The following is a 25,050-nucleotide window of genomic DNA, read 5'->3' as shown; positions in this document are numbered from 1 at the left end:
GTTTGTAATCCTACAGTTATGTTAAACTCTCTGTGTTGTAATATATGGTGTAGTGTTGCAATCTCTGGACTCGCTTTAGTGTGAGTTATGCTGCTTTGTTCGATCCAGGTTTAAGTGGTTTTATTGAGAATTTACCCGACAGACCTCCGATGTGCTCCGTCTGCTGTGCGAGTTAAACCTAAATGCCTTTGCAACGATGGTTAGCGCACTTAAGCCGGTTTATGTCGGGCGGTTCTACCACAGCTGGTATCAGAGCCGATCAAAGCGTGCACCGGAGAAAGTGACGAGTTTTCGAAGAATTTTATTAAAATTTGACCACAAAAATTGCGTTTGCAAAATACGTTGGTTCGTTAAGGATGGTGCTTAGTTCGTAAAGCCCTAGGGGAATTATGGAAAGTTACCAGGTGGCTATCTAACTTATGTCATTATATATCTGACTTCCAGTACTTTACTTTTTGTCAGACCTTATTTTTGTGCTCAATCAACCCTTAAATTTTGTAACGACGCACCTACGCTAAGGTAAGAAGGTAAGGATCCTCAGTCAGCTGTGGGAGTCTGACCTTCCCGTCGGTGATGCGAGCCGAACATTGCCCTCAAGCAATGGCTTACTTGAGGTGCTGCCAATATACCAACTATCAGTTGACTATATTGGGAGTAAAGTATACTCAGTCAGCTGAGGGAGACTGACCTTCCCATCGGTGATGCAAACCGAACGTTGTGCTCAAGCAGTGGCCTACTTGAGCTACTGCCAATATATCGACCATCAGTCGATTATATTGGGAGTAAAGGAACTCGTGAATACGCTATCTCAGTGGCGTATGTTAACGTTGGCCATACGGTGAAAAATTGTATGCCTGCCATTTCTATAGTGAATGGCAATGTATGGGTGAATATGTGGGCAACTGCATATGTGTTACCCATGTGGCGTAGGACACATGGGGGCCGTTCGTGAGTGCTGGCACGAAGGGTCCAGTCGTGAATATATATATACATGCTATGCATTTTCTGCAGGTACGCTAATCGCGATTACGTTAAGTTAAGAATGGTTAGAATTCGGCTAAACATATATAGGGAGAGACGTAAGTCCAAAGCTATTTGGCAGTTATTTGTTTTGTGAGGACGAATAGGTCATGCATGCATCATGATTTTAAACTGGAAATCAATAAAAGTACATGTGGTAATGGGGAAAACTGAGGTTTGCACCGGAGCACGTGTTATTTTTCATGATTAAGGTCTATCTAGACTCTGTTCTGTCTGCCGTGTCTGGACATAGGAAGTTACTGAACTCAGCAAATGACTCCATCTGCCGAAGTGCTTGAGTAGAATACAAAAGTTGTAGAATGTTAAATTACCCCTCGGCTGTCAAAAGTTGGGAGGATTTGGTTGAACAAAACGTGAACTATGATTGTTCTTGTAACGAACAATCTTCTGTCCATGTTGTTATATAATTCATGCGAGTTCTATTTTGCTGCATTTATTCTTTTGTACTTTGGGGCATTGTATACCACTTGCTCACAAAAGAGTTTTTGCATGTTCCAGATGGTGGGATCTACACGTGGCAATCTGGAGGGTTTCGTGAACGCAAGTGGTAGCGGATCGCAGCAGCCGCCACCCCCACCACCAGGCTTTGCGGAAGTCCTGTCCGCCCAGACTGAGTTGCTTCGCTAACTTGTCCAAGGGCAGCAGCGAGGAGGACACCACGCCCATCAACCTCAAGCTGCTGGTTATCAGGAATTATTTGCAACCCAGCCTCCTCTGTTCAACAGGACAGAAGAACAACTGGATGCGGATGCTTGGATTCGCACAATCGAGTCCAAGTTTGCACTACTTCCGGTACCATGCTCAGAGGAAAATAAGGCTCGTTTTGCCGCGCAACAGCTTCGCGGTTCTGCGCGTCTTTGGTGGGACAACTACCATGGCATGCTCCCTGCCAATCACGTGGTTACTTGGAACGAATTCAAAAATGCATTTAGGGACCACCATATTCTAGAGGGTCTTATGGAACGGAAACTGAATGAGTTCCTGGCTCTCACTCAAGGGACTCGTACGGTTATCCAATATGCCCAAGCTTTTAATGGTCTCTGTCAGTACGCAGGCTATCATGCTGACACAGATGTTAAGAAGCGTGACCGCTTTCGCAGAGGACTTAATACCAAGCTCAAGGAATGTCTGAACCCCATTAAAGTCGATACATACAATGAGTTGGTTAATCTGGCAATTACACAAGAGGATTGCATTGTGGCTCATCGGGCCGAGAAGAAGCGAAAGGCTCCACCTGGACCCTTGAGTGTTCAGTCACCGAGGTATCGTTTCGTGCAGAATGTTTCTCCTAAAATTCCTCAGAAGGCCCCTCAGCCAGGTCGGTGGGTTTTTAGGCCGCCACAGCAGTAGGGTGTAATGCGACCCCCTGTTCCTCAGTTAACTGGCCCAAGGCCAAATGCTCCCCAGCCAGCCCGTCCAAGTGAAGTAAATCGTTGCTTCAACTATGGGAGTTCAGCTCATTTTGCCCGAGAGTGTCCGCAGCCTAAGAAACAAAACCAGGGTCAAGGTTCTACTCAAAACAACCAGAACAAGGGAAGAAGGCAGACTATTCAGGTCAGGCAAGGGCGAGTCAACTTCACCACTCTTGCAGAACTTCCTGAGGGTGCACCAGTGATGACGGGTACCTTTTCTATCCACAACAAGCCTGCAGTTATACTATTTGATTCCGGTGCATCCCATAGTTTCATTAATGCAAAATTTGGTGCAAAAGTGGGTTTGGATTTCTGTCACACAAAAGGGTCCTATATGATATCCACACCGGGTGGGAAGATTGCTTCAAATCAAATCATAAGAAACGTTCCAATCAAACTGGGTAGTAAAGTCATCAAAACCGATCTGATCTTGTTGGCACTAGAAGGCCTAGATATAATATTGGGAATGGATTGGATGACTCGGCATGGAGTGGCTTTGGACATTCCCTCCAGGGCCGTTGAAATAAATTCCCCGATCCAAGGAGCCACTACTCTTTATTTACCCTCCCAAGAGTGCACCAATTCTTGCGCATATGCCATGAGCGAATCCAGATTAGAAGAAATCCCAGTGCTATGCGAGTTTGCCGATGTTTTTCCGGATGACTTGCCAGGAATGCCACCGGATAGGGACATCGAGTTTATTATTGAGTTGCAGTCAGGCACTGCACCTATCTCAAAGAGGTCCTATACAATGCCACCTAAGGAATTGGCCGAATTAAAAATTCAACTGCAAGAACTTCTTGACAAAGGTTTTATTCGCCCTAGTGCATCACCTTGGGGTTGTCCGGCCCTATTTGTGAAGAAAAAGGATGATAGTTTGAGGTTGTGTGTGGACTACCGGCCTCTCAATACGGTGACAATCAAAAATAAATATCCTCTTCCCCGCATTGATGTTTTATTTGATCAGTTGGCTGGAGCTAGGGTGTTTTCCAAGTTGGATCTTCGCTCTGGATATCATCAGATCAAAATCCGACCCTGTGATATTCCTAAAACCGCCTTCTCTACAAGATATGGACTGTATGAATATTTAGTTATGTCCTTTGGCCTCACAAACGCACCTGCCTATTTCATGTATCTCATGAATTCGGTGTTTATGCCAGAGCTTGACAAGTTTGTCGTGGTTTTCATTGACGACATCCTTATTTATTCCAAGAATGAGGAGGACCATGCCAAACACTTGCGCATCGTTCTTCAACGTCTTAGAGATCATCAGTTATATGCTAAGTTTTCCAAATGTGAATTTTGGTTAGACAGGGTGAAATTTTTGGGTCATACTATATCCAGTGAAGGCATAGCCGTTGATCCTAGTAAAGTGTAAGAAGTGATGGACTGGAAACCTCCTACTTCCGTTCATCAAATTCGTAGTTTTCTTGGTCTAGCTGGATATTATCGTCGATTCATTCCGGACTTCTCAAAAATTGCTAAGCCTATGACCGAACTGTTGAAGAAAGGAATAAAATTTGTCTGGGATGAAAGATGTGAGAAAGCTTTCCATACTATAAGGGAGTTGCTGACTAAGGCCCCCGTCTTAGCTCAACCTGATAATGCCCAGCCCTTTGACGTGTATTGTGACGCGTCGGGTACGGGTCTGGGTTGTGTGCTCATGCAAGACAATAGAGTCATTGCCTATGCTTCACGATCTCTTCGGCCACATGAGCAGAACTATCCTACTCATGACCTCGAGTTAGCAGCCGTCATTCATGCTCTAATGATTTGGAGACACTATCTTATGGGCACTCATTACAATATCTACACAGACCATAAGAGTCTCAAATATATCTTCACCCAAGCCGATCTAAATATGAGACAAAGAAGATGGTTGGAATTAATCAAAGACTACGATCTCGAGGTGCACTACCATCCGGGCAGGGCCAATGTAGTCGCGGATGCACTAAGCCGCAAGACTCATTGTAATTGCCTAGCTGTGGAATCTTATGACCAGACACTGTGTTCTGAAATGAGAAGACTCAATTTGGAGATGATTCCCCAAGGCACTTTAAACCACATTTCCATTGAACCAACCCTCCACGATCAAATTATCATGGCGCAACTACATGATGAAGGTATTAAAATCATCAAGCAGAAGCTCTCCCAAGGGGAAGAAAAGTATAAATGTTTCCGCCAAGACCACAATGGAATTCTATGGTTCGAAAGCCGCATAGTCGTTCCAAAGAATCATGAGCTCCGAAAGCGAATCCTCGATGAGGCACACCTTTCCAAGTTCTCCATTCATCCAGGCAGTAACAAAATGTATCAAGATCTTAAACAAAACTTCTGGTGGACTAGGAAGAAAAGGGAAATTGCTAAATATGTTTCCGAATGTGATACCTGTCGGCGAGTAAAAGCTAGCCACTTGAAGGTAGCCGGCCCTCTTCAACCTTTGTCTATCCCATCATGGAAATGGGAAGACATAAGTATGGATTTCATTATTAGATTGCCAAACACGTCCCAGAAGCACGACTCCATTTGGGTTATCGTGGATAGACTTACAAAGACGGCCCACTTCATTCCAGTGCACACCACCTATAATGCCAAGAAATATGCCGAGATTTATCTCGATCAAATAAATCATGCATCTCAATCAAAAGCATCTTTAAACTCAAAATCTCCAATCCGATCCCTCGATACTCCGCCTACTCTGTGGAGACGGCCTGTCACGACGCCCCCTTTTTGAACGAAATACCCTGAAGCAAGTCGAATCCCCTTTGGTAGTTCTGCCATGAACCTCTAGCCACCATGACTACAAGATCATGCTATGCGATCTATCTCGATAATAGATCTAAGATGAAGCAAACCCAAAGAAAAGAACAAAATCGAAAGAGAGAACATGATCGCTAATAGATTCGGAAGACATGATTATCATTACTCACATAATAGATTCGGTTGGATCATCACCGCCATGTGCACACCATCGATGAATCCAACTAGCTCATGAACTCCGCGATGGCACAACCACACAGGGAGGCCACGGCGGCTAGGGTCGGCCTAAGCCATCTCCTAGACAACTTCGAAGACTTGTGGCGGCTATCGTCTCCCTCCGGTCTCGGCCCTAGGTTTTCGTCGAGTTCTGGGTGGATGGATGCCTCGAGTTGAATAAGGTGCGAGCTATTTATAAGCCGAGGAAGCCACCGGTCGAAGGGGAGGCCAAACTGCCTCGAAAACGGGCTGGGCCGGCCGGCCGGCCTACCCCCTTTCGGGCTCGCCTCGGTCTCATCTTTCGCGTGTACACTCCTCGCATCTTTTAGAATTTATGTCCTTCATGATTGCACCCCTTTGGACGTCGTTATCTTGGAGATATCTTCGAGGAAAGGATAGGATAGGGAATCCTTCCTTAAATCTTCATTTGCTTTGCTTAATCCCGAAGTATCTTGATCTCATCTTCGTGGGCTCGGTCCTTTGGGTTCTCTTGGAGGATGGATGTGCGTGAATGGGCTTCGAATCAACATGGGCTTTGGTCCTTCCTTTGGGCTTTGGCATTCGTCTTTCTCCGTGTTAGCGCTCGATCACGGGCCTCGTCATTTCATGCTCCAAAATAGGCCAAAAACCTGCAAAAACAAAGTTCCTCCAAAATATATGTGCAAGTTGTAGGGTCGAGATGGCGGACTAGAGGGAGGGTGAATAGTCCTTTCTAAAATTAATTGCGCCGGCTAACCGAAACTTATGCGGAATTGAAACTATTCGCTTAGTCAAGACTACACCCCTCTAACTATAACTCTAAGGCACCTCCAAAAAGATCCTACACAAAGCAAATAGAGTGCCAAGCTAGTAATAGCTCTCCTAACAATTCTAAAGCCAAGTCACACAAGCCTAAGCACTAGTACTTCACAAACCGGGGGAGCTCCTACACAATTCTAATGAGCAAAAGCACAAAGCCAACCTAAGCTCACTAGATGCTCAAGGACAAGGATACACAATCCAAATCCAAGAGCTCAACTTGCTTAGCTACACAAGCTAACTAGTTACACTAGGATCTCTACTTCTAGCTACACAAGCAAGAAGATGATTAGCAAGCTACACAAGCTAACTAATCACTAGAGAGCAACTACACAAGCACAAGATATAGATGAATGTAAATACAAGGCTTGTGATTTGGAGAATGCAAACCACCGAGAAGAGTAGACAAAAATCACACGGTGATTTTTATCCCGAGGTTCACTTGGTTGCCACCAAGCTAATCCCCGTTGAGACAAGCTCCAAGGTTGCCGCCGATTCTCTTGCTAGTGGTGACTCTCAAGTCACACTCTCCCACGTGGAGTGCTCACACCGAGCTCTAGCACATGATCCGGCCGGACCACTTGTTGCTCTTCACGTCTCGCTCAACTAGAGTTGCTCTTCGCGGCTCCCGCGGGGTGAGCACAATACCCCTCACAATCTCTTCTCCGGAGCACCGCACAATCTTCTTGCGGGATTCAACGGAGCCTCTTGCCACCAAGCCGTCTAGGAGGTGGCAACCTCCAAGAGTAACAAGCACACCGGCTTGCAACACGATCACCTAGTGCCACTCGATGAAAACTCTCAAAGCAATCGCACTAGAATCGCTCTCTCACTCGATCGGATGATTACTATCAAGTTAGAGTGAGTAGAGGGCTCTCAAGCACTCTCACACATGGATACCAAGTCCCCAAGGTGCTCAGCACCTTCAAATGGCCGGCCACACCCTCTATTTATAGAGGGAGGCCCCAAACTAGCCGTTACACTCAAAACCCGTGAAAACAGAGTTTTCGCGGACTGTCCGCCTCACAAAATCCGGACTGTCCGCCATTCAAAACCAACGTCTAGAACTGCAATGATTATGTGTCAGAGTCGACCGTTAGAGCCCCGGGCGGACTGTCCGCGCCACTGGGGCGGACTGTCCGCGGTTCAAAACTTCGAACCAACCGATTTGCAAACGTCTCTGACTAAAACTGGAAGCGACCGGCGGACTGTCCGCTCCCCAGGGGCGGACTGTCCGCCGTTCAAAATGTGAGCACACACAAAAACCGCAGTGTTTCTGTCCCAGAATTTTCAGTAGGAGGCGGACCGTCCGCCACCAAGGACCGGACGGTCCGCAGTTCATTTTGGACACCCAAGACAGAACTACCAAGTTTCTGCGCCCGTTTCAGCTTTTAAAGGCGGACCGTCCGCCCCCATGGACCGGACGGTCCGCAGTTCATTTTGGACCACCAACAGAGCCAAAAACAGTTCTGTTCGAGCTCATCCGAGATAACGGCGGACCGTCCGCCCCCCTTGAGCGAACTGTCCGCAGGTATAATTTCAACAGAAATGTACCTCGGTAAAACGGCCATAACTCTTAGCTCCGAAGTCCAAATCAGGTGATCTTGGACTCTATGGAAAGCTAATTCAGAGGGCTACACAACCCAACTGAATACTTGATCCAAAATACAATGGATCAAAGCAGTATTCCACTCCAAGAGACCACCTAATTTCCGGAGAAAACCGAAAAACCTTTCTTGCTTCCCAAAGTTGATCAATATCAACTCCAACTCTTTCTCCTTTGCAAATGTGCCAACACCACCACGTGAACAACACCATGTGCATGTGTGTTAGCATTTCACAAACGTTTTCAAAGGATTTTCACTTTATCTCACCACGCCACTCGATCCTAGCAACATCGCAATGTTAGATCGCTCAAGTGGCACTAGATGACCGATATGCAAACAAGTTTGCCCCTCTTGGTAGTACGGCCATCTATCCTAAATCCGGTCATGCACTTCTCTACACAACCTTTGACCGGTGAAATGAAATACCCTACAAGTCATACCTTTGCCTTGCGCATTCCATTTCATCTTCCCAAATATTGATGCCACACAAGCACCAAACTCCATCAAGCCTTTTGATCATCATCATGAGTCAACACTTGGCTTGATCTTTCTTAAATGATATGATCCACTCCATATCATCACATGACCTCTTTGGTCCATCGATCTTGACCTTGCTCGCTCTTCACCGTTGCCTCGGTCCATCGGCGCCAAATCTTGCCCAAGCTTCACCGCCTCGCGGTCCCTCGCTTCAAAGCCTTGACTTGCCCTTCTCCATTGCAACCGGTCCATCAAGCCAAGCCTTGTCTTGATCTTCTCCACTTTGGTCACATAACTCCATGTCACGTCTCATATGCAATGAGCTCCTCGATCACACTATATGAGCATAGCATCAACACTTAGCCATTTCTCCTCCATGGCACATGTTGCTCATACTAGTGTCTTTGTGTGGACTAATCTCCTGTGTATCTCAACATAAACACTTATTAGTCCACATAAGTTGTCACTCAATTACCAAAACCAAACAAGAGCCTTTCACAAGTGTGAAAATGACCAATAATTAGGCCGGGGTTAGGACGGTTAGTGATTTTTGCAAAATGTGGTGTAATCATTACATGGCAGGAAACTTTTCAAATCAGCCTAAGTTTGAAGTGAAATTGCATTGAAAAAGACAAAATTCCTAGAATTCAAAATCCCTCTTATGTTTTCAAAATTAGCTCTTGAATCTATGATCAAATAAATTTTTGCACAACATCAAAGTTGTAGATCCTGAAAAGTTGAACAACTTTCATGTTGGGCACTTTTTCATTTGAGCCCTATTTTAAAAGTTATCTCTGCTTTACAGTTTGGTCCCTGGAAATTTTAGAAATTGCGTTTGGGTCCTTTTCCCCTTCCTCCAACTCCTCTGCTTTGCCTCGCCACCGCTGTGCAGTGCATCGCCGCCCGCCCGCCATGGAGAGCCGCCTCCCCGCGCCACCTCCTGCCTGCTAGCCCACGCGTCGCTCCGGAGCTTTCCCACCGCCCTTTGCCATCGCGCTGTGCCCCTCCTTGCTCTGCCACACGCCCCCGCCGAGCGCAGAGCCGCCTGCACGGCCGCCACCTTGCCGCCGCGGTGGTGAGCTCGCTGCATAGGCCGCCGCCCTCTCCTAGCGCGCGTACGAGCCTTACAAAAGCCCCAGCAAGCCATTCTACTCACTCTTTCACTTGCTCCTCGCTCCCACGCCCCAGAACACACCAACGCCATCCATAGAACACCGGTGAGCTCCACGCCACCGTCGAACCCACCTCTCCCAGCTCCTCCGCCCGCGCTGACACCCTAGCGAGCTCCGCCATGAGCCCGCGCAGCTCCCAGACCACCTCCCCTCTCCCAACCCTCACCGGAGCACCCTCACCGTCGTTTGCCTCCGCCGCCGTGTCCCTGTCTGCCGTGGACCGCCCATCTCCGGCCATCTCTCCGCGAACCAAGGGTACCTAGAGCTTCGCCTCGGCCTCCTCTCCCTTTTCCCCCACCTATTCCTCGCCGCCGGCGAGCCTAGACGCCGGATTCGCCGGTCAAACCACCACCTCCCCTCTCTGACCCGGCCAAGGACCTTGGGTTGGAAGAAACAAAACCCCAGGGGGTTATTTGAATAGTCGTAGACACATATGAATATTATCTCTAGGGACTCCTTTGTAATTTTTGCAGTGAACTTTGAAATTCCATAGAAATTCATAGGAAATTCAGGAAAATATAAACTTTGATGTTTTGGAATCCTTGAGAGTAGCTCTTTGCAGTAGAATCAAAATATGGTGTATGTTTGTTGCAAGTTTTTGCTGTACAAGTTGTTTTATGTCACTTGGTACATAAAGACTAGGTGTTTTATCTTTTTCTTAACTGATGATTGAAGCCATGCCTTGTAGTGAAATTTTTATGGTAGTTTTTTCTTGTAACACTAGTATTGTTATAAAAATTTCGTGGTTAGTTCTCATGTGTAGCTATTTCTTTGATTTAATCCATGTTTAGTAGACTTTAATTATGATAAATAGCTTATGCTGATGATAAATCATGAAAATATTTCTGAGTGATTTTTTTTTGAATAGTTTAGCTTGTACATAAAGTTTGAACCCCATTTCCTGACTAGAATAGGAGCTAAAAATGAATCTTGCTAATCTGATGTCTGTTTTGTTTATTTTCTCAGAATTGATTCTTTGTAGATAAAATCATGAAAAATTTACAGTAGCTAATTCATCTCTGTGTAGGCCTGCTGTTAAATTTTGAGCTTTTTTTTTGCTATGGTTTAGCCTGTGTAATTCAATCTTGTTCTAGGTGTTATCTGGATGAATGAATTGTTGTGATTAAATGACTACATATTTTGGCATGAATTTTACAGGATATCTTAATCTGCTCATATTATGTTTAGGTTAAATTTTGCTAAATTTATTACTATTTGTGCTTTGAGTTGTTTATTTATTAGCAAACCTTGAATTAATTGCTATAGGAATCAACCACCACTCACTTTATGAAGTTAGTATAGCTTTCTTGTGCTGTTGACCATGATGCTTTGTGTAGTTAGATTTGTTAATTAACTACTCTATAAATGATTGCCCATGTGTGTTTATAATACTGTTCTTGCATTGCATATAGATACGACTGCTTTGTCGGACGGGACGTACGAGATGATCCCGGATTCCGAAGGAGGTGATCTCGAAGCTCAAGCGAACACTGCCGTACTAACTGAAGCCCCGGACCAAAGTTCGGAAGAGCATAGGGCTGAAATAGTTAGCGACTACCGAGAAGGCGAGCCCCGGACATAACCTATATTTCAAATTATTATCATTTACTGTTATTATTTACTTGTGCATTTACAGTTCTTAGGTTTTGAATTGAAACCCTAGATGCATGATCCTAGGAACCTATGTACTGAACACTAGACTTGAGTTCGACTACTTGCTAAGCTTATAGGACTGGTAAAAGTCGAGTGATTGCCTGTCACTCACGAGTTTTATAGGAATTGATTGTTTACCTTTCTGTTATCAATATAAGGACGACAGACGGGGTTGTGTTCGATATCATGACCTTGTGTGAGACCCCGTCTGTGTTGATGAACTTGCTAAGGTCGCGGTGTGTGGTTGCGGTGGTTAAGTTTTTTAACGTACTAGCCACATGCTGTAAATATGGTACGCGGTAAGCCTAGTAACCGATTGGACCGGGGAGTGGATATACCTGACACTCTCTCTTAGGGATAGGTTTTATTTTTATGTTGCGCAACACTACGACTTCTAGGGACAAGGGTGGACCGTGGAGCCATGTAGTCGGGGAGAGTGTTCCTATCCACAAGCCGGAAAGAAAGGTAAACGGTTGTTTGGGAATGACCTGACGGTGTTCCAGACGTGTGTGTTAGGTTTGCCTGGCCAGATTAAGAAATTCGATTCGAATCGTCTGCTTCTCACAGTTTGGGACTGCTTGATCCCTTTGCCACACAGAGTAATAAGAGCAACAATATTATGATCAATCTTGATGTTTGCTTAGAAGTTCTACCATGATTGGATAGTAGTTGCTTACATAGATGGTTAATCGACTAGAATCTTGAAAGCTAAAACTTGAAAGTAAGGATCTACTCTTTATTGCTTTTCAGCAAATGGAAAACCAGAGCCTCACAAAACCTTGCATAGTCTAGCTAAAGTGGGCTACTTATACCCATTGACGGTTAAGTCTTGCTAAGTATTAGAATACTCAGCCTTGCTGTTGAAACCCTTTTTCAGGTATGAGTTTTGAGGATCAGATCGCTAGCTTGACCTACCCTTGCTCGTTGCCTCCTGGCTAGTCCGTAGAGTGGGATACGTCTTCGACCGGCAATGACTATGATGAGTGATACCATGCTTGGGCTTGCTTGGTATACTTTTGCGACGTGTTGTAGCCGTCGTGTTTTATCTTCCGCTGTTTTAACTCTGAAGTTTTACACTTAAGGCTTGTATAACTGTTTTACTAAAGTTGGTTTTGTAATTATGGTTTGAACTGGTTTGTAATCATTATTATGCCCGTGTTGTAAAATTGTGGTTGTAATATCTCTGGACTCGCCTTTGTGCGGGGTATGCTTGTTCGATCCGAGAACCGGTGGTTGTATCCGGACGTTACCCGACAGACCAAGAATTGTTCCGTTTGAAGTGCGTTTGAGCTGGTGATGCATTTATGGTGATGGCCTGCGCACTTGAGCCGGGATAATACAGGTGGTTCTGCCACACCTGTTCAAAGGGATCTCAGGCCAAGGAGGCATACTGACGATGGGAGAACTATGCTGCAGAGGGCTGAAGACCTGCTGAAAGTCAAAAACCTTGAGTTGGCTTTTCAGAGCAAATCTGGTAATTCCTTTGCCCTCCTGAGTAATAATTGTTTGTTTGAGATGGAAAATCAAGTTGACTTGAATCTAGGGAAAAATGCTTCTATAGCTGATGATAACATCACTATAATGAAATCTGAGGAGGTTGCTAAAAATGATAGATTTGATGATAGCAATCCTGAGATTGCCTTGCCAGTAAATTTAGATGTGGTTATAAATAATGAAGAGCTCCCTCCATTATTCAATGGTTTAGCTTCTAAAACACCCCCTTTAAAGGATGATGGTTTAGTAGCTGGGGAGAAAAGTTGGGCCAGGATTGTAGGCCAGGGTAATTTTATATCTACTGTTAATAATGATAGGTGCCTTTTGGAATGTTAGAGGCCTGAATAAGGCTGGTAGGATAAAATGTGTGTCTGACTTTATTGTTGACAATAATCTCAGTTTTGTTGGTCTACAAGAAACAAAAAAAGAAATGTTTAGTGATGCTCTTTTAAGAGCCATTAATCCTTCTTTTGCTTGGCACTGGCTGCCAGCTAATGGGACAGCTGGTGGCATTCTGATTGGTATTAAGGAAAGCCTTTTAGAGTTTGTAGGTTGTCAAAACTTCAAGTTCTGTTCTACTTCTGTAATTAGAAATGTGGTTGACAAAAAAGTTTGGAGACTAGGAGTGGTTTATGGCTCTCCTTATGAGGAAGGGAAACAGGAGTTCATTGATGAACTAAATACCATCTCTAATAATTGGGATGGCCCTATGATCATAGGTGGTGAATTCAATTTAGTTAGAAATCAGAAGGAAAAAAGTAATGGTATGGTAGACCACTACTGGTCATGCCTTCAATAATTGGATTAATGCTTATGGCCTCTTAGAAATTAGAAATCCTTCTAGAAGCTTTACCTGGTTTAACAACCAGGATAACCCCATTATGGCTACTCTTGATAGAATCCTGGTGAATACCTCCTTTGATCTGTTATATCCCCTAGCTAGTGCTAAAGGTGTCTCTAGAGCTGGAAGTGACCATGTACCCCTGGTCATTAACTTTGGCATTAACAGTACTCCTAAACAGAGCCCCTTTAGATTTGAGAATTGGTGGCTCCTCCAACCTGACTTTCCTGAGATGGTTGGGAGGATCTGGAATACCCCTTGCTGCCTTGACAACCCTATGAATGTCTGGCAGTTTAAGGTTAGACTTTTGAGGAAGAAGCTGAGAGGTTGGGCCAAGAACATAGATGCTGACATCAAGAAAGAGAAGAAGAAGCTCAAAGAGAAATATGATCTCTTGGATAAAAAAATATGAGGATGGCTCCATTTCTAACTTAGAAAGAGAGGAAATGGCAAGAACTCTGGACCAACTTGATGACATTTGGAGGATGGAGGAAATTAAGACTAGACAGAGATCAAGAGATAGGGATGTTAAAGAGGGTGATAGAAATACAGCCTACTTCCATGTTGTAGCCAACCAAAGAAGAAGGAAGAAAGCCATTAATGTTCTTGAGGGTCCTGATGGCTTAGTAGAAGACACATCTAGCATGCTTAAGCTTGCACTTGAGTATTATGGTAAACTCTTTGGTTTTGAACCAAGTCTAGGCTTTAAACTAGGTGACTCCTTTTGGAAAGAGGAGGAAAAAGTCTCTGAGGAAGAGAATTCTCTTCTGGAAGCAGACTTTTCAGAAGAAGTAAAAGAGGCTGTCTTTGGTTCCTATGCTGAAGGAGCCCCTGGACCTAATGGCCTCTCTTTTCTCTTTTATCAGAGGTTCTGGGAGTTGATTAAGATGGATCTTACGGGTCTTTTCAATGCCTTTGATAAAGGAGAGTTGAACCTTGCAAGACTCAACTATGCAACTGTGGTTTTGATCCCTAAGGAACCTGACGCAAAATCCCTTAAAAAATTCAGACCTATTAGTCTTCTGAACTGCAGCTTTAAAATCTTCTCTAAAGCCCTGAATAATAGACTGACCAGGATCATCCATAGATTCATTGCTCCTAACCAATCTGCCTTCATTAAAGGTAGATTCATCCTGGAAAGTGTGATCACAACTCATGAACTTATTCATGAGGTTGCCAGGAAAAAACAAGAAGGAATTATCCTAAAGCTGGACTATGAAAAAGCCTATGATAGGGTGGACTGGAACTTCCTTGAGGAAATGCTCTCCACCAGGGGTTTTGGAACCAAATGGAGGTGTTAGATTAATAGTGTAGTTAGGGATAGCTCTATATGTGTAAGGATCAATGATGAGGATAGCTCCTATTTCAAGACTGGGAAAGGCTTGAGACAAGGAGATCCTTTGTCACCCCTCTTGTTCAATCTAGTAGCTGATGTTTTCACCAGAATGCTGATTAAAGCAGCTGGTCATGGTCTGATAACAGGCCTGATGTCTGAAGCCTTCCCTGGGGGAATCATTAGTCTGCAATACGCAGATGATACTCTACTATTCCTTCAAAATGACCTTGATAAGGCTAGGAATTTTAAATGGCTTTTGGCCTGTTTTGAGAAGTTGTCTGGAATGAAAGTTAACTTTGATAAAAGTAATGTCCTCATGCTGGGCTTGGATGAAGGGAGATGTAAGCTCTTTGCTAGACTCTTTGGCTGCCAAATCGACTGCTTTCCTTTTACCTACCTGGGAATCCCCCTCCATCATGCTAAATTTAGGAGAGTGGACATCCAACCTGTGGTAGACAAGGTTATTAAGAGGATTGCTGGTTGGAAGGGTAAACTCCTCTCTTATGGAGGAAGGCTGACCCTGCTTAAGTCTTGCCTTGCTAGTATTCCTACTTATCTCATGTCTATCATTAAGTTTCCCAAGTGGGGTTTCGAGTTAATTAACTCCCAGATGGCTCATTTCCTTTGGAATAATCTAGAGGAGGAGAAACATAAATACCATTTGGCTAATTGGCACTCAGTGTCCCAAAAACAGGAATATGGGGGCTTAGGTATCCCTGACATGCAACAAATGAATATGTGTCTGTTAGCTTCCTGGATTGCTCGCTATCATTTGAATAATCAGTCTATGTGGAGAAAAATCATTGATCATAAATATAAATCAGATGCTCCTAATCTTTTCTGTTGCCCAGACAAAGGTGTTTCTCCCTTTTGGAAGGGGGTCCTCTGGGCTATGCAAGCTGCTCAGATGGGGTATGCTTGGAACGTGGGGGATGGTAACAAAGTTAGGTTCTGGGAAGACAGGTGGTTTGGAAACTCCAGTTTGGCAATTCAATTCTGGCATGTTTATGTTCTAGTGAATGAGAAAGGTAAGACTATCAAAGATGCCTGGGATGGCTCTGTACTGAAATTCTCCTTTAGGAGAACCTTTCCACCGGCTCTGATGGATGTCTGGTGGGAAGTAGTTAGCATTGCGGAGTCTATTGAATTCACTGATGAACCAGATACTCCAGTTTGGTCTTTCAATTCCAACGGCATTTACTCAGTTCAGTCCCTTTATGCAGTGGTGAATTTCCGTGGGGTCAAGCCAGTGTACCCTAGTGCTATTTGGGGTTTATATATCCCTCCACGGGTCCAGGTTTTCCTTTGGCTTCTCAGCAATAATAAACTCCTGACAAGAGATAACCTGTCCAAGAGAAGGGAAGTTTTTGACAAAACTTGCTTGTTATGGTCTGATGATGAGTCTATTGGTCATATCATTTTTTATTGTTGTGTTGTTCTCCCTGTTTGGTCTTTCTTCTCTGAGTTGTTCGATACTCAGCTCACTGGTGGGTTTAAGTGTGTGGCTAAGTGGTGGATCAGTAGGAACAATCACGCTGTTTTGAATATGTGTACCTCTGCTACGTTGTGGTCTATTTGGAAACCGAGGAATGAATTTTGTTTTCAGGAGAGATGCTGGAAGGACGAGAGGATGTTAAAGAGAAAGGTGGCAAGAATGCTCAGACGGTGGACCTGCCTCACCAAGGAAGGAAACGCACACCATCTGGAGGAGGTCATCGCCCATTTGGAAGCAAGTTGCAGAAGACCTTTGTCGATCATGTGGGAAGACCTTTGTCGATCATGTGGGAAGATCACTCGTTGCAGGATGTAACCCAACTAGCAAGCTGGGAGATGCTTCACCAGGAGAATGTGGAAAGTTCATTAGTTTCTGGCATTCATCTCAGTGACTCTTTAGCTAGCATATTAAGCTCTGCAGTGTTACATGTTAGCTCTGAACTAGTGGCGGGCGCGCCTTCGAATACGCTCTGAACCCTCATGTTTCAAACCAGTTTCCTTCTTTTGAATGAAACAGGGGGCAACCCTCTCCTCTAAAAAAATTAGTTATTTTGTTTAACTACATTTAATACTTCATGCATATGTTGAAATATTCGATGTGATGGGGGTCTTGTAAAGTTTTGGAATTTTGAAGGGAACTAAGCCTTGTTTACTTGCAAAATTCAAAATTTCAAATCTATCACATCGAACGGGAATTTTATATGTATGAAATATTAAATTTAGACGAAGTAAACAACTAATTGCATAATTTGTTTGTAAATTACAAGACAAATCTAATGGGTCTAAGGCCAGTCTCAGTGGGAGTGTCATCGACACAGTTACCTAGACTGGAATATTAAGAACTGTGCCAGTGGAGGGTCATAGTGATGACACTCCTCTCTTCTCTCTCCTCATATTATTGGTACATGTTATCAAATTTAATATCCATGACACTTTTATGACCCTTCCACTAAGACTGGCCTAATTAGGTCATGATTAGACACTAAATTGATACAGTAACTATGCGCTAATGACAAATTAATTAGGCCCATTAAATTCATCTCGTAGTTTACAAACGAGCTCTGTAATTAATTTTTGTGATTAGTCTATATTTAGTACTTCAAATGTGAAAATATTTCATTTCAAAAACTTTACACCCGCAACTAAATGAGGCCTAATCTCCTGGTGACAAGGATTACATGTGTCATCAGGAGCAAGATTTGACTCCCTGACACGAAGGCGTGCTTGCAATTAGGTGACCTAATGAGTTGTGCAGACGTGATGCGATGCAGCTAGCCATACCGACCATACGGCGAACAAGAATCCTTTGGACGAGATTTCGTCAGAGACGGATACGGCGGATCGAATCGGATCGGCACGGCCGCCGCCGGCATCCGATGTTGGCATCCGCCGGCACCGCCGCCACGGACTCGCGTCGCCACCGCCGGCCGAGCGGAGGTGCGTCGGGGACGGGAGGCGGCCTGGCGGAGGCGCGTCAAGGTCTCGGGGATGGGGCGCGCTGGCGGACGGGGCGCTGGCCGCTGGCCCCCTGGCAGACGGGGCGGTCGGGGATGGGGACGACTCCCGAATCGGGAGGGTGGCCGCTGGCCGGCGGCGTAGGGGTGGGTTGGGGCGGGCGGTAGCTGCGTCGGGGGAGGGTTGGGGCGGGTTGAGGAATTGCCCGGACAACTGCGGGTTGGGGTGGGTTAGGGGTGGATTTTGCACCATTAGCAGGGCTATCACCTAACATGCTTGAATGCACGGTGAGAGTCCACAGGAAGGGGGGTGACAGGAGCGCGACCATCGCACGACACGAGCTGCTCCTCTCCTCCTACAAGAGGTTGCGGCCGGGAGAAGAGGCCACTGCCTGGCGACACGGCGTGGAGGCGGCGCCGACCTCCCGGCACGCGGGCACGGCGGTTGCCGACACCGTGCGCTGCTCGACCAAACAAAGGACAGTGGCAGGCTATGTACTACAAAAATGTCTGAGCTCAATGGCAACAGATATATTGCTCCTGTAGGGTATTTTCTGCTGCAAAAAATTCTGTTGTTAACTTTGTTTAAATGGAATGTCATTATCTGTAAATCTGTTGCAGTGCGTTTCTACATCTAACAATTTTTCCCATGAATTGGTGACATTCTTATGATACATCCTATTGTATTTACAGGTCGTATAGTCATTCTATATACTTTGTACGCATTTGTCAAAAGAAACAGAAAAAATACGTGTAAAGCATAAGAAAGTAAGTATGCAGTAGAGCATTGCCTACAGCCTAGAGATCCCTAAAAACTTTCTTCAATCAGTGACCACCTGGCGCCCCTAAGCAAGGACTGAAGTTGAAGCTCCGTTCGCTTGGCCCAGATTCTGAAACCCCAAGTTGGCACACATTCACAGACGCATACCTTTCTTCTGCATGCATGATAAATTGCTAATTGCTAAATAGTATCAACGAGCAAATGTCTTGGAGAAACCCCTTTCTGCGTGCAGACCTATCACAAAATAAACTAAAATATCTCAGCAGCGCACAAAAGCACACAGATCACAGACAACGAAAGAGGAAAAGAGCACAGATCACAAACAACGGAAGAGGAACAGGAAAACCTAAGCGGAACCACAAAGATCAATCTGACTGCAGAGTATTGATTTGAAATAAAACAAAACCTGTTAGAAGGGGCTAATTTGGCGTGCCAACTTTATTTGCCACTCATAAACCAGACGCTCAGGGGTAGGTGCCAAAGCATCCTTCTCACGCGCATGTGCATCATCAGCATGGATAACAGAAATAACATCTTCAACCAGTTGGTCTCTGCCACCTCTAAGTGGATCCTACAATGGAGCATGAAGTCAAGACTAAGAACAAAGTTATCCTTTTCTTATGTATTTTGGATCGGTGGATTTTGGCAAGTTAAAAGGTTAAGTATTTGAAGTTTTAGATGGCAGAATTTTTCCAATGAATTTTGTGCAGAACTCCTGTAAAATGCCAGCATTCAAATAGGTCTTCAGTGTTTTACAGCGGTTTCTTGAAGAGTTCAAGCATGCTCACTTAAAGAATATAGATAATTTTCAGTCAAATCATTTTTGGCTTAAGATTTCAGTAAAGGGACGACACTCAGAACTACAAATATCATGAGCTCAGGCACATGTTGAAATTTTTTTGTTCCTTTGGAAAAAGACATGATGAAGTTCAATGCAGTAATATATGTAAAAATGAGCATTGTTCTGAAATCGTTCTCGTTTGAGTTATACAACCAATTCATGAAATTTCACAAAAGCAATTCACATAGCAGCATGTTGATCAAGCGTATGAACCAAAGTGACATGTCTACTTCAGCACTAATAATATTCGGACATTCAAGATAACATACCTGTAAAAATACATCTGTATGTGTTTTCCCTTCATACAACTGTAGCTTTACTTTCCCACCAGCTTGTTTAAGGACATCCGCAAAAGTTTCACTGCACAGAAAATAAACAGAGTTATTCACAGCTTGAAGATGGAGCAGGAAATGATTGTATTGAATAGAAAGACATAGATTGCCCAACTAATAATACAGTTCTAAAGTTGGTTTCAGAAAAGAAAAACGCACAAACTAATTTTCATTAAAAAAAGGCTACAAGCAGCACAAGAGTGTTTGCAAACAACGATACAGCTGGAAAGTCTAAGCATTTCTGGAACTTGAAGCATTTGCCAATTAGCCATTATTATGAAGTATTCCAAATGATATTAAAAACCAGAGTCTAAATTGGTATACTGTTCCCTATCTGGAAGTAGAATTCCAATCGAGAATAACTGCTGAAGTGTGCCTTCAGCTTTGTTTATGTATTCAATTTGAATTTTAGATAAAAAATGAAAGCCTGATAAAGGAATAGAAATATGTAACCGGTTCAAGTATAAATAACACAATTAAAATGAGCAGCCCAGAAGGAAAAACAATCAAACCTGGCAGATGATGGTATGGAGTAATCTGCTGTACCATGCATTAGTACAATTTCGGGTAGTAGAGCTATCGCTTCAGCACTTGATTTCTTGGTGACAATTTCAGGAGAGAAATGTGGCAACGATTCCTCTCCCTCCATTATGCTGAAATATACTTTTATTCAATTAGTACTAGTAAAGAACGAAAACATCTACAACACAAGTATAACACATTGTTTACCTGAGAAATATTGAACGATAAAGCCCACGTTCATGGAAGTGATCGACCAAATTTTGGATGTTGTATCTACGAAGCATAAATAAGCATATATGTCATGTAGAATTGGTAACACCATATTAGTGTCTCAGTTTGAGACCAACGAAAACAGAGTGGTTGTAATACTGTTTATCCAATAGATTATTGTACATTCTTTTGCGCTAAATGGAAATTTCAGATGGCCAAAAGTCAAGCGAGGGGCTAGATACAGGTTCACATTGGGGTTCATCATTCTAGCATGGTGCAAACGTTTTTAGTGTTTGCATTGGACAAATAACTTTCTGTGCTAGTACTCTTAAGAAGTGATTAATGATACAATATTTAAAAAGTGCTAGTATTCTTAATATGCATTTACTATTATAATAAAAACAGCAGCCTAGCCTAGGAATTCAAGTTCTCACCCTCCAGATAAACCAAAATATGCTTTTACTTGAGCCATATTCCAAGAAGTATGCTCTCCCTTAGATTCTTTGATTGCTTGGTCTAAGAGAGCGCAAGCCGCAATATGTGCTCCTGCTGATTGACCCATCAAGTATATTCTGCAGATTTGTCATAATTTGATTTATTAAAAGTACAATTGAATGGATCTAAAGCAGGCTGTAAAGCTCAAAAGAGATAACTGCAAGTACTAGCAAACAAATGGCGAAGTATCACTTACTTATTAGGATCCCCTCCAAAGCTAGCAGCATTATTACAAACAAATGATATCCCCTCAGAAGCATCAGTGACCATGTCACTTATTGTTCCTTGAGGGAAATTTCTGCAAGACATATTCATATTTTCACCAAGCAAGTGAAGATAAATCAATCATTTAATACTCACCAATTAAAAAATAAAGGTCAAAAACATAATATGAATGACAGGTACATAGTGAACTACATCACAAAAGCCTTGTAAGGCATCAGCACCTGTAATCAATACAAGCTACTATAATTCCTCGCTCTGCCAACCGCCTTCCAAGGAGAGCACCCCATGCCTTGTAACTAAATATAAGAGAGATCATCAACGTCGCCATGAAGGAACCTTACAATGTATTGTGAGGAGACTGTCATTTACCCAATGATCCAAGCTCCACCAGTTACAAATGCCACAACTGGACAAGATTTGCTGTGATCTCTGGGTATGTACAGATCCAACCTGCATACTAAAATCCTCAGTAAATCCATCCTAGTACAACAAAATTCGTTGCATTTATATAGCACATAACTTACCTGTTTCTTGGTTGTTCTCCATAGACTACACTTCTACAAACCTGACTTGAAAAGAAATAATAGTACCCAACTGAAAACAAAGGAAAAAAGGGATAAATATTGATTGTTAGAATATTTTTTCTAGAACACAATTGTTAGAATATGTTATGCCAACCATACTTCAGTGTCATCTATATATCAATAGAATAAAGAAACAAGGTTGCAGATGCAAGAATTATTAAACAGCAAAGAGGCAAAGAATACGTAACCGTAATTTTTCAACATGGACAGGACAAGAACAGCCAAAAGCTAAATTACTTATTGTGCACCTTTTATGAAACCAGGCATGAGTAGAACTGCATAGAGAAGGAGCGCAATAAGCTGCGATATCCACCGATAGCCTACCCTGAAAAATCAGAAAGCGTGTAAAAAATTTGATCATGGAGCTATGCATTTGTGCATTGTGGATTTGTGGTGAAAGGACAAGAAACTTTATATACTGTAATATGAATCTCTAGCTAGCAACATAAATTAACATTTTGGTACACGCATGTAAAAGATGCAATGGTATCCCCCTTAAATAGTAAAAAAAAGGCAAAGCAATGTTTCATAACTTGCTCCCAATAATACAGGTTCTTATCATCTTAAAAAATAGGGATGCAGCCATGCAGGTCCTTGTAAATTATTACCCTTGACATTCCACGTACAGTAGACATCAACTGTACACAGGTATGTAAATTTTTCCCCTCTGGACCCTGGCCAGCCCAAAACTCATCCAAATTCATGTTCCAAAACAGAAAAGGCGGAAATAAAATGAAGGGAGTGACCCAGCAAAACTAACTACTCCCACTTGCATCCTAACAGATTGATCTTCCCCTTTCCCCTTTCCCCTTTTTCTCAATATAGGGGATTGATGTTGAAAAAAACTACTCCAGCAGATTGATTTTCCATCTCCCTTTCCCCTTTATTTTTTCTCAATCCCCAATAATTTCTCTCCAATCCCCAATAGAAAGGGGAGACATCACATCTCCCTTTCCATATAAAAGGAGGGAAAATCAATCTGCTGGAGCACTTCTTCCATATATGTTGAAATTAAAAAAGTGGATTTCCCTATACAGTGAGAAAGGGGAAAGGGGGAGATCAATCTGTTGGAGTTGCTCTAACGGTTCCCATAATGATTTTACCGGAGAGGAGTGTATGTGCGATTCTTCAAACGGTAACCCACTGTCGATCAAGGAAACGGTAAACGAATTTTAACACTGAAGCAACGCATAGAAGCAGATCGAAGCATCCAACTCGATAACTACCACGTGATCGCAGCATCCGAAATTTCAGCAGAGACCGGAGTCAGCTAAATTCAGAGAAAGCGGGAATCGCTAATCGCCAGTAATTGGTAAACGCAGATCACCCGAGGTATCCGAGCAGGGTGAAGGCGAGGCCCGTGACGAGGTACGTCTCGGCGGCGGCGTGGCCGACGTCCTCCCGGAAGGTGGACCGCCTCCCGTCGCCCGCACGGCCGCTGCGGGGACTGGAGTCGAGCGAGACCGGCCCGGTGCGCCGGCGCAGGCCGTGGAGGCCGCCGAGCGGGACGAAAGCCTCCGCCTCGGCGGCCGCGTCGCCGCCGGAGGTCTGGTCCCCGGGTTGCATCGCCACGCCCGCGGTTGAGAGCGTTCCGGTGGTGGTGGTGGTGGGGGGGGGGGCGAGGGGAGCGGATCGGGCTGGCGGGACGAGTTGGTGGGTGGAGATGGAGTCATGGAGAGAGATTGGGGAAGCGAGCGGCGAAGAGGCGGGGAGAGGCGCGCAGAGACCCCACCGCCAAAATTAGGAGGCGGATGAGCGCGCGAGTCGCGACCAGGGTTTAATTTAGGGTTTAATTTACCGGACCAGACAAACCGCCGGGATCCGGTACCGGTATACTGATCCGGTTTGGTCGGAAATCGGTCGGTACCGGCCGAATTCGAATTTGAATTCAAAAAACTCAGTTCAACCGGTTCGTACCGGTATACCGGCCGGTTTACTGGCCGGTTTGACCGATTTAAATTCAAATTCAAATTCAAATTCAAAATCACATGTGTAACCGGTTTGGAATGGTATAACGGCCGGTTTGACCGGTTTACCAAGTGGGCCTTAATGGGCCGTCTCATTTTTTTTTCTTTTTTGATTTAACTTTAAATGCCCGAAAAGTATGTTAAACGACTGAATTTTTGAGGAAATTTGACACCATTAGATTCGTCGCACCTTGAAGTATTTTTAGAATTTTTTTGAAAATTTTTCATTTCTTTATTTCAAATTTGAATTTTGAATTTGGGCCGGTTTGATACCGGCCCAAACCAGAACCGAACCGGACCGGTTTGACCGAACCGGTTCCACCGGTTTTGTAAACCCTGGTCGCGACGGCGACGGCGAGAGTGCTTGTGGGGGTGCGTGCGAGTGCGAGGCGGGGAGGGAGCGGCGCATGCAACTAGCAGAGATTCATCTCTTTTTCTCTCGGATGGGCCTCATCTCGTTTTCTCTCGGATGGGCCTCATTATGGTTGGGCAAAGTGGATGGCTGTTCGTTGGCAGCGCGCGCGACGCCGAGCTGGCTTTGCGCGTGCGCCGCTGTCGGCGACCTCGTCGAACCTCCACGGCGCGGGCGCGGCAGAAGCGAAGCGGCGCCGCCGCCGCGTCTGCGGGAAAACGTTTCACGGTTTGGAGGGGGGCGCGGGACAGCTCGATTCCAATCCACGGGTTGTTATGATCAGGGTTAACCGAACCGACCGGTCTGGTCAAACCGCCGCCCTCCGGTAGCGGTTTACCGGACCGGTTTGACCGGTAACCGGTGGAAACCGGTTGAATTCAAATCCAAATTCAAATAAATTCAAAAAATTCCGTGCAACCGGTTCCGGCCGGTTTTACCGGTTTACCGGCCGGTTTTACCGGTTTGAATTCAAATTCAAATTCAAAAGCTCCCGTGCAACCGGTTTACTGGCCGGTTTTACCGGTTTACCGGCCGGTTTTACCGGTGGGCTTTAATGGGCCGGCCCATTTTTTTCTTTTTTCTTTTTTGATTTAACTTTAAATCCCTGCAAACTATACTAAATGAACAAATTTTTGAAAAAATTTGACACTATTAGATTCATTGCACCTTGAAGTATTTTTAGAAATTTTTTAAAATTTTTTCATTTTTTAAATTTAAATTTAAATTTTGGCCGGTTAGGTACCGGACCAAACCGGACCGGTTACCGCCGGTTTGGTGAACCTTGTTATGATGAGCGCCGCCGGCGTGTTGCCCCGCCGTGTCGGTCGGTGCACGGCACATTCCTCTGGATGGGTTTGCTCTGCGCGGCCGCGAGAAAAGGGGATCGCCGTCACGTTTCTCGGTGCCCCGACACGACAAGACGATCT

At 44.4% G+C, this 25,050-nt stretch overlaps 1 protein-coding gene across 2 annotated transcripts; it reads right to left on the bottom strand.

The window, feature by feature from the left end:
• Positions 1-18,325: 18,325 nt before the first annotated feature.
• LOC120697754 (probable isoprenylcysteine alpha-carbonyl methylesterase ICME) lies at positions 18,326-23,464 on the bottom strand. 2 transcript variants are annotated; one of them, XM_039981073.1, is made up of 12 exons: positions 23,073-23,458; positions 21,994-22,070; positions 21,686-21,755; positions 21,531-21,611; positions 21,383-21,457; positions 21,133-21,234; positions 20,876-21,013; positions 20,439-20,504; positions 20,222-20,362; positions 19,647-19,737; positions 18,943-19,107; positions 18,326-18,770 (listed from the first exon to the last, which is right to left on the bottom strand). In XM_039981073.1, the coding sequence occupies exons 1-11, from the start codon at positions 23,309-23,311 to the stop codon at positions 18,946-18,948; spliced, it is 1,242 nt and encodes a 413-aa protein (XP_039837007.1). In that variant the 5' UTR covers positions 23,312-23,458; the 3' UTR covers positions 18,326-18,770; positions 18,943-18,945. The 2 variants fall into 2 exon arrangements, with proteins under 2 accessions (XP_039837007.1, XP_039837008.1); XM_039981074.1 differs by lacking the exon at positions 18,943-19,107 and having other exon boundaries at positions 23,073-23,464.
• Between the last annotated feature and the right edge of the window lie 1,586 nt (positions 23,465-25,050).

Source organism: Panicum virgatum, chromosome 3K, assembly GCF_016808335.1.
Source record: "Panicum virgatum strain AP13 chromosome 3K, P.virgatum_v5, whole genome shotgun sequence".
NCBI lineage: Eukaryota > Viridiplantae > Streptophyta > Magnoliopsida > Poales > Poaceae > Panicum > Panicum virgatum.
Note: the sequence above shows the minus strand (reverse complement) of the source record. Positions and strands in the feature narration are given on the sequence as shown.

Coding starts and splice junctions, on each gene's coding strand:
- LOC120697754 (XM_039981073.1), bottom strand. CDS start 23,311: ATGCAACCCGGGGACCAGACCTCCGGCGGCGACGCGGCCGCCGAGGCG. Junction 21,458..21,530: donor GGTGGAGCTTGGATCATTGG/GTAAATGACAGT, acceptor TCTTATATTTAG/TTACAAGGCATGGGGTGCTC. Junction 21,235..21,382: donor GTAGCTTGTATTGATTACAG/GTGCTGATGCCT, acceptor TATGTCTTGCAG/AAATTTCCCTCAAGGAACAA.